This window comes from Borostomias antarcticus (assembly GCF_949987555.1).
Source record: "Borostomias antarcticus genome assembly, chromosome: 16".
In the NCBI taxonomy this organism is placed as follows: domain Eukaryota; kingdom Metazoa; phylum Chordata; class Actinopteri; order Stomiiformes; family Stomiidae; genus Borostomias; species Borostomias antarcticus.
In genome coordinates, this window is record NC_140249.1 from 4,842,484 (window position 1) to 4,852,483 (window position 10,000).

The window sequence follows — 10,000 nt, forward strand, 5'->3', positions numbered from 1 at the left end:
GGTCCAGACACACACACACACACACACACACACACCATCAGCTCACAGTTCAGTGTGATGGTCCAGACACACACACACACACACACACCCACGCACACACACACACACACACACACACACGGACACACACACACACACAGTTTGTATTAATAACAATGATATTAATACTAATAATAATATATTTTATTTGTCTGTCACCTTTCAAGACAATCAACAAACATCAATCATAAAAAAGAAAAGGCATACTGTAACATTACATAAGCCTGCATGAATCTTTCCCAGGTTTTGAGTCTTGATTCAGTGTAATGTTATGAAGAGACAGGATGTGTGATTGTTTAACTGGTCTCTCTCCCTCTCAGGACTCCCTCCACGCCCTCATGGCTTCTCTGAGTGTGTCCAACCCCTTCTTCATACGCTGCATCAAACCCAACATGGACAAGGTGTGTCTGCTGTCACCGTACATGTACAGCTCATCTTTACATGGCAGCCTGTTCGGCAGTGTCATACGATGCACTGTGAGAAACACTGTAGTTCTAACTCCTTCTTCACCTCTGACCTCTGTAGAACCCCAACAAGTTTGACCCGGAAGTGGTTCTGAACCAGCTGAGGTATTCTGGGATGCTGGAGACGGTCAAGATCCGTCGGGCTGGGTTCCCTGTCCGTCGAACCTTCAAAGATTTCTTCTGTCGGTGAGTCTGTATGTGTGTGTGTGTGTATGTGTGTGTGTTCAGGGGTAGATTAACCCTGTGTTTATTCAGCTGGTTATTGATGCGCCATTTGTGTTTGTTCCTGTGTGTGTGTGTGTGTGTGTGTGTGTGTGTGTGTGTGTGTGTGTGTGTGTGTGCGTGCGTGCGTGCGTGCGTGCGTGCGTGCGTGCGTGTGTGTCAGTTATAAGATCATTCTGAAGGGCAAGGAGAAGACCACTGCTGTAGGAGATGACAAGAAGAGGAGCACAGACCTGCTGATCAGATATGACAAGACCAAGAAGGAGTGGCAGCTAGGGAAGACCAAGGTGAGACGTCACCTGTCTATACCAGTCTATACCACACTGTAACAGACTCCACCTGTCTATACCAGTCTATACCACAGTGTAGCAGACTTCACCTGTCTATACCAGTCTATACCAGTGTAACAGACTCCACCAGTCTATACCAGTCTGTACGACACTGTAGCAGACTTCACCTGTCTATACCAGTCTATACCAGACTATACCACACTGTAACAGACTCCACCCGTCTATACCAGTCTATACCACACTGTAACAGACTCCACCAGTCTATACCAGTCTATACCACAGTGTAACAGACTCCACCAGTCTATACCAGTCTATACCACAGTGTAGCAGACTCCACCAGTCTATACCAGTCTGTACCACACTGTAGCAGACTCCAGCTGTTTATAAGGGGATTCTCAGCAGACTCCAGAGGTCTGCAGTAGATTTGACCGTACTTCCAGATACCGAGAGAGGTCGACATCGATCACATCAGATGACCCTCTGACCTCTGACCTGGGACCTCTGTACTGCAGGTGTTTATGAAGGAGTTTCTGGAGCAGCGCCTGGAGAAGGACAGAGACGAGATCCGTCGGCAGGCAGCCATGATCATCAGAGCCCACCTGCTCACCTTCTCCGCCAGGTCAGTCCCTCACACTGCTGTGGCCTGGTCAGTCCCTCACACTGCTCTGGCCAGGTCAGTCCCTCACACTACTGTGGCCAGGTCAGTCCCTCACACCGCTGTGGCCAGGTCAGTCCCTCACACCGCTGTGGCCAGGTCAGTCCCTCACACTGCTGTGGCCAGGTCAGTCCCTCACACCGCTGTGGCCAGGTCAGTCCCTCACACCGCTGTGGCCAGGTCAGTCCCATTTTAAGCAAATATTCGCTATTATTATCTTTTGTCATAATCGTGCAGCCCTAACTCATATGACTCCATTTGATTCTACTTCCCCCCGTCTTCCGACAACAGGAAGCACTTCAAGCTCGTGCGGAGCAGCGTGGTCACCCTCCAGAAGCACTTCCGCTCGCACATCCTGCGACGGCGTTTTCTACGGAAACGCCAGTCGGCGCTGGTGCTGCAGAAACACCGGCGGGGTCAGGTGGCTCGCGCCCAGGTCCGCAAGCTCCGGGAGGAGAAGAGGAGGAGAGAGGAGGCGGAGAGGAGGAAGACGGAGGAGGAGGAGGAGGAGAAGCGTCAGGCGGAGGGGGAGAAGGAGGGAGGAGAGGAGAGAGGGACGGAGGGAGGAGCAGAGGCCAAAGGGGCCAAGGTCTCGGATGTAAGATCTGCTCTTGATCAGTCGCCGTTGTGTTCAGACCCTCGAGTAGAAAGAGACCCTCCACAACCATACGCTCCAGGAAGAGCTTCTCTCTTCATTCATTCATCTCTCCCTCCTTCTCCTCCTCCCCTCCTCCCCCAGGCGGCGTCTCCCCGGGGCACGGAGGAGGAGGCTCGTCAGATGGAGGAGATCCTGAACCTGGAGCGGGAGATCGAGCGGCTGCAGAAGAAGCGCGAGGACGGTGTGTCCCAGCTGTGCGAGTCGTCCAGACAGGAGCTCCGCCTGCGCCGCGACGCGGAGATCAAGCGGCTGAAGAAGGAGGCGTCCCGCAAGGCCACGGAGCTAATCGACCTCCTGGACTTCGGCCTGGACCCGGGCCTGGCGGCGGCGGCGGGGGCTAAGTCTACCGCAGAGGTGAGTCAAGTGTAGGGAGCCCGCCCTAGTGGGGGACTAGAGGTATTACACGTTGAGAGAATTATAGGGGGGGGGGGGGAACTGAGGTAACTGTGATGACGATAAAGGATTATATTACATGTACTCTTTGATTCTATAGATTGAAATATGACTTGAATATTCATGCATCTTCAGAAGTAATGTGACTTTATTAGCGTCTTATTAGCTGTCTTATTCTTTAACTCCCCCCCCACAGCCCAACCCTAAGCCCCAGGAGGGGGCCGCAGCAGCCCCCGCCGTGCCCAGGGAGGAGGAGGTGGACGAGGGCTTCCACGCCGAAGAGGAGTGCATCCCCCTCCCGGACTTCCCCCCGCCGGCCGAGACCGACTCCCCCCTGGACCAGGACATCTTCGCCCACCTGCCTCCCCCTCCGCCCGCCTTCGCCGAGGGGACCGTGTCCTCCGCCCCTCCTCCTCCTCCTCCCCCGCCTCCGCCCCCCCCACCGCCCGGGGACGGCTCCGCCCCTCCTTCCCCCCCGCTCCTTCTCCCCCCGCCCCCCCCTCCCCTGCTCCTGGGGGAAGGAGGCGAGCCCACGAGGAAGGCCAGCATGGCGGAGAGCCTGGGAGACGGGGAGGAGCCCATCTACAGCATGCCGGCCGACACCGAGTCGGACTACGACCAGGAGGAGGAGGAGGGGTCTGTCACCGCGGGAGACGACGGTTCGGGCGCCGGGAGCAACCGCGGCAGCGCGGCCATGACGGAGGAGGAGAAGCTGAGGAAGTCGACCTGCACCAACGCCAGCCTTGAGTCCTACAGGGGCAGCTCCGACTCTGTGAGTACACACACGTGCACACACTGTCATACACACACACACACATCAGAGCATGTGGGTGGAGCTGAGCGTGGGGATTTTGAATGGAGCGTGGAGTGGGTTTTCCTAAAAGTCAAGAGAGTTTGATGCCCAATCCAAAATGCATCAGTGTGCATGTGCCGTCTCTGTGTCGGCCTGTGTGTGTGTGTGTGTGTATGTGTGTGTGTGTGTGTGTGTGTGTGTGTGTGTGTGTGTGTGTGTGTGTGTGTGTGTGTGTGTGTGTGTGTGTGCGTGTGAGTGTATGTGAGAGAGTAATGTAGCGTTTTGTCATGACTTATGAAGGTGCCAGATCAAAATGCCTACACATCGAAATTCAGGAGAACGAGGTGTATTGTTTTTTGGGGGAGGGGTATGGAGTCAAAATGAGGCCAGAAAGCATTGTAAACGTAAGTGAAGTATTGTAAACGTAAGTGAGGTATTGTAAACAAAAAAATATGAATTGTAAATGTAAGTGAAGTATTGTAAACGTAAGTGAAGTATTGTAAACAAAAAATATATAAATAATCACTTAATTATTAAAAAATAAAATAAAAATTGCATTTACGATACTTTTTTGCGTTTACAAAACCTTTTCTGCGTTTACAACACTTTTCTGCCTTTACAATACTTTTTCTGCGTTTACAAAACTTTCTTGCGCTGCAAAACATTCTGGCCTCTCTTTGACGTGGGGGCGGGGCTAGATGAGTGGCGTGTCCAGAGAGGAAGAGGCGGGGTTTCGGGATGCCCACCGCCATATATAAATCAAAACCATAGAAGAAGTCCAAAAAACGTTGAGCAGCGCTCATATGGCGGTGGGAATCCCGAAACTCCGCCTCTTCCTCTCTGGACACGCCACTCATCTAGCCCCGCCCCCACGTCAAAGAGAGGCCAGAATGTTTTGCAGCGCAAGAAATGTTTTGTAAACGCAGAAAAAGTATTGTAAAGGCAGAAAAGTGTTGTAAACGCAGAAAAGGTTTTGTAAACGCAAAAAAGTATCGTAAATGCAATTTTTATTTTATTTTTTAATAATTAAGTAATAATTTATATATTTTTTGTTTACAATACTTCACTTACGTTTACAATACTTCACTTACGTTTACAATACTTCACTTACGTTTACAATTCATATGTTTTTGTTTACAATACTTCACTTATGTTTACAATGCTTTCTGGCCTCATTTTGACTCCATAGAGGGGGGGCAGTCAGAGCGATATATGAGCGGAGCGTTGGGGGTGTGGGGGGGTGTTTCTGGATGAGCGATGAGTGAGGGCAGAGCGGAGTTCAGGGAGTCTCTCTGAGCGTGAGAACAGAGCAAAATTACAGCAATGTGAGCATGGAGCGGGACTTTATACCACTCAACCGAGCTCACATGCTCTGACACACACACACACACACACACACAGGTGGCTGTAGCTCAGGAGGTAGAGCGGGTCGTCCAATGATCGCAATGATGTGAATGTGTGTGTGAATGATTAAATGAGAGGCCTTCTATTGTAAAGCGCTCTGGATAAAAGTGCAGTCCATTTAAAATTTACACACACACACACACACACACACACACACACACACACACACACACACACACAGATGATCTAAAGTAACTGTTGTGGTCCCAGTATGTGGAGAGTGATGACGAACATGACGGTCTGTTGGACACCGATGAGGAGCCGACCAACGGCAGAGTGAGCGTGCTCAACGGAAATGGACCACCATACTTCCACAGCTACCTCTACATGAAGGGTAGGCACACACACACACACACACGCACACACGCACACACACTCATACACACACACCTACACCTACACACACACACTCACAGGCTACCCAGGCCTCACTCCTCTCTCCCTCCCCCCCTAGCTGGTCTGATGATCCCGTGGAGGAGGAGGTGGTGTGTGTTGAAGGATGAGACCTTCATGTGGTTCCGCTCCAAGCAGGAGTCCCTCAAGTCCGGCTGGCTCTACAAGAAGGGCGGTGGCCTGTCCACCCTCTCACGCAGGTGCGCTACAAAAGTACTGCGTCCCTTGACCAACATTCCTCTAAAACTTAACCTGAACCCTGACCTCTCACCCTGACACTAACCCTAACTCTGGTCCTTTCTGGTCACTTATTCTCATTCTAGAATTGTCTCAACCCTACCCCACAGGAACTGGAAGATGCGCTGGTTTGTTCTGAGAGATAATAAGCTCATGTATTTTGAGAACGACAGTGAGGAAAAGTTGAAGGGAACCATCGACATCCGCGCCGCCAAGTAAGACTCAGGAGAACTCAACAACCCCCCTCCCTCCGTTGAGATTAAGCTTCCCTTGCTGCACTGTTACTGCACTGTAACTGCCATTCATTCATTCATTCATTCATTCATTCATTCGTTCATTCATTCATTCATTTGTTCATACCGTGCTGCCTGTGTTATCCCAGGGAGATCGTGGACAACCACGAGAAGGAGAACGCGCTAAACATTGTGACCGACGAGAGGACCTACCAGGTGTTCGCTGAGTCACCAGAGGACGCCAGGTATAGAGAACAGCGCTCTCTCAACCTAAACACAACACTCTCTCAACCCAGACACAGCACTCCCTCAACCCAGAAACAACCCTCTCTCAACCTAGACACAACCCTCTCTCAACCTAGACACAAAACTCCCTCAATCTAAACACAACACTCTCTCAACCCAGACACAACACTCCCTCAACCCAGACACAACACTCCCTCAACCCAGACACAACACTCCCTCAACCCAGACACAACACTCCCTCAACCCAGACACAACACTCCCTCAACCCAGACACAACACTCCCTCAACCCAGACACAACACTCCCTCAACCCAGACACAACACTCCCATAAACCAGAGACAACACTCCCATAACCCAGACACAACACTCCCTCAACCCAGACACAACACTCCCTCAACCCAGACACAACACTCTCTCAACCCAGACACAACACTCCCTCAACCCAGACACAACACTCTCTCAACCCAGACACAACACTACCACAACCTAAACACAACACTCCTTCAACCTAGTAAACACAACACTCTTTCAACCCAGACACAACACTCTCTCAACCCAGACACAACACTCTCTCAACCCAGACACAACACTCTCTCAACCCAGACACAACACTGTCAATTATGCTGTTTTGCTGCCTTTCTTAGCCCGGTCCCCAGATGAATAAATACAACCCAGGCACAACACACTCTCGCCCTGTCCTTCGAATATTGATTAAACTCTAATGTCTCTCTCTCCCTCTCTCTTCTCTTTCTCTCTGTCCCTCTGTCCTCTCTCTCTTCTCTCTCTGTCTCTCTCACTCTCCCGTTCTCTCCACCCCTCCTCATCTCTCTCTCTCTCTCTCGCTCTCTCGCTCTCTCTCTCTCTCTCTCAATTCAATTCAATTCAATTCAATTCAAATGAGCTTTATTAGCATTAAATACAATGGTATCTGTTGCCAAAGCAAAATGGTGATAATCGAGAACAGGATACAACATAAAGATTGAAATTGTTAAATAAGTATACTGCAGTAAGGCCTATAATGGCAGGGAAATTAAAACAATAAAAAGTTATTATTTACATAAAAGAAGGAAAGGGAAAATGATAGGTCAGTTCTCCTGTCTCGTGTTCTCACAGGACCTTATGTAAAGAGTAGCTAGTCTGGCACATTCACTTATTTATCCAAGAATATAGTGGAGTTTTTTGTCAGGACAAAGCTTTTCAAAGTTACATTGAGTTGTGTTTTCAAATTTGGGGAAGTATTTTTCCCTCACATTTTTATATTTGGTGCAATTCAGAAGTGTCTCTGTCTCTGTCTCTCCCCCCCCCCCTCTCTCTCTGTCCAGCGGGTGGTTTAATGTGCTCAGTAAGGTGCATGTTTGTACTCCGGAGCAACTGATGGACATGTCCCATGAACAGGCCAACCCCAAGAACGCTGTGGTCAGTCTATACACCTGCTATAAACCACCTACACACACAGCTACATTTAACAGACTAACCCCAAGAACGCTGTGGTCTGTCTCTACACCTGCTATAAACCACCTACACACACAGCTACATTTTACCGAGACATGTATATTCTAATGTTACAGTAGTGCAGCTCACATGTTTTGAACTCTGTACGTGATCACATCTCCTGCAGGGCACGCTGGATGTGGGCTTGATCGACTCTGTCTGTGCCTCTGACAACCCTGACAGGTTAGTCTCTCCACTTCGCATGCATGCACACACACACACACACACACACACTCACACACACGCACACACACACGTGTGTTGTGAGGGAAATTTGGTTTCCTATAAAATTATATTCAATTATATGAATTAGGCTTGCCGCGGTTGTCGGTGTTACCGGTGTTACTCGGTGTTTGGGCATACACCGTGAATTCACCGAGTCATCACTTAAACACCGCCACGCCGTTGTTTTCCCTTCCGCCCCCACCGTCGTTTTACCTATTTAGTTAATTTTCACATATCAGTGCCCGCTCATCAAACAAGTGTCTGATCTGCCCCTGCGCATGCACACGCAGCACAGAGCGGAGTCTAGATCCACACCGTGACATCCCTAATATGAATATGAGTAGAGATCAGTGCAGCATCAGTGTGTTAATTTAGTTTGGTTACAAAATCTCTTTTATGGAATCTCCTCATGGAATCATTCACAGAGTAATGAATACTATTAATACTATTCTAATAAATTCCACCACAGTGTATGTATGTGTGTGTGTGTGTGTGTTGTGTGAGTCAGAGTGGGCCTGTGCCTGTCTCCTTTTGCGCCTGTGTGTACAGTATGTGTGTGTGTGTGTGTGTGTGTGTGTGTGTGTGTGTGTGTGTGTGTGTGTATGTGGGTGTGTGTGTGTGACAGCTGTTGTAACCTGTGTGTGCTGGCAGGCCCAACTCGTTTGTGATCATCACTGCCAACCGTGTGATCCACTGTAACACGGACACACCGGAGGAGATGCACCACTGGATCAGCCTGCTGCAGAAACCCAAGGGAGACGCCAAGATAGATGGACAGGAGTTCCTGGTCAGGGGTGGGTAACACACACACACACACCACATACACACACACACACACACACAGCAAACATACTTTATATATACACACACATTCCTGTCTACATATTCACTCACTCTCTTCCTCCCTCCTTCCTCCTCCTCTTCTCTCCTCCCTCCTCCTCCTCTTCCCTACTCCTCCTCCTCCTCCTCCCCAGGATGGCTCCAGAAAGAGATGAAGACGGGATCGAAGAGCACGTCTCTGAAGCTCAAGAAACGATGGTTTGTGCTTACCCACAATTCCCTGGACTACTACAAGAGCTCGGAACGCAGCTCCTCCAAGATGGGGACCCTCGTCCTCAACTCCCTCTGCTCCGTCGTCCAACCAGAGGAACGGGTGCAGAAGGAGACAGGTAGGGGGGAGGAGAGGGGAGGAGGATGGGAGAGGATGGGAGAGGAGGAGAGAGGAGGAGGAGGAAGAGGAGGGGGAAGAGGAGGGAGAGAGGAGGAGGAAAAGGAGGAAGAGAGAGGAGGGGGAGGGAGAGGGGAGGTGGGGGAGGAGGAGTAGGGAGAGGAGGAAGAGGAGGAGGAGAGAAGGGGTGAGAGGAGAGGAGGAGAGATGGAGCTAAAAGTGGTCCGTTGTTTTGTTGGTTGGCTAGATTGATTGGTTAAAGTATGTGTGTATTTTAGTATAACGTATGTTGATATCATGTTTTTATTATTATACCTTTATTTAACCAGGTTAAAGACTCATTGAGATTAAAATCTCTTTTACAAGAGAATCCTGGCCAAGAAAGGCAGCAACACAGTTTCCTGAAAAAAAGACATAAAGGTTACGATACACAACTAAACAAAGGTTACGATACACAATGACAACAAAAAACAACAATAACAACCGCAACAACAATGACAACAAATGTTAACAAGACTAGCTCAAAGTGCAAAATCAGTAATAGTTCATAGTATAACGATCAGTTAAAACAATTACAACTACCAATAGTGTGTTTTGTAAAGTGTTCCATGTTGAGGGGGCAGAGTACATAAAAGCCATTTTGCCCATCTCAGTCCGAACTCATGTGTTTTAGTGGTTAGTATGCAGGGTTTAGGATATAGTGTGTAGGATGCATACTAACTGGTCCCCTCGTGGTCGTCCAGGCTACTGGAACATCATGGTTCACGGGCGGAAGCATTCGTACCGTCTCTACACCAAGATGCTGAACGAGGCCATAAGGTGGACCGCAGCCATACAGGGAGCCATAGACAGCAAGACCCCCATAGAGACCCCCACTCTGCAGCTCATCAGAGACATCAAGGTACCACACACACACACACACACACTGATAAAAGACAAGCACAACACACACACACACTCTCACGCGCACACACGCATACAGATACAGATACAAACAGTGACGCATACACACACGCACACATACATACACACACACACACACACAGATAAAGATACACACAATGACACATTCATAAACATGCACAGACA

The 10,000-nt window shown here is 49.5% G+C and overlaps 1 protein-coding gene across 1 annotated transcript in view; it reads left to right on the forward strand.

Moving 5' to 3' along the window:
* The window catches only part of myo10l1 (myosin X, like 1), a gene marked incomplete at both ends in the record, with an annotated part of 54,850 nt that overhangs the window by 37,244 nt on the left and 7,606 nt on the right, over nt 1-10,000 (forward strand). The window contains 16 exons of the mRNA XM_084451114.1: nt 360-440; nt 565-689; nt 889-1,012; nt 1,528-1,634; nt 1,962-2,268; nt 2,410-2,682; nt 2,924-3,493; nt 5,129-5,252; nt 5,373-5,511; nt 5,659-5,763; nt 5,931-6,026; nt 7,350-7,443; nt 7,646-7,701; nt 8,395-8,537; nt 8,718-8,912; nt 9,655-9,812. Coding sequence (XP_084307240.1) covers nt 360-440; nt 565-689; nt 889-1,012; nt 1,528-1,634; nt 1,962-2,268; nt 2,410-2,682; nt 2,924-3,493; nt 5,129-5,252; nt 5,373-5,511; nt 5,659-5,763; nt 5,931-6,026; nt 7,350-7,443; nt 7,646-7,701; nt 8,395-8,537; nt 8,718-8,912; nt 9,655-9,812 — 2,697 coding nt within the window. The remainder of the gene's footprint in view (nt 1-359; nt 441-564; nt 690-888; nt 1,013-1,527; nt 1,635-1,961; nt 2,269-2,409; nt 2,683-2,923; nt 3,494-5,128; nt 5,253-5,372; nt 5,512-5,658; nt 5,764-5,930; nt 6,027-7,349; nt 7,444-7,645; nt 7,702-8,394; nt 8,538-8,717; nt 8,913-9,654; nt 9,813-10,000) is intronic.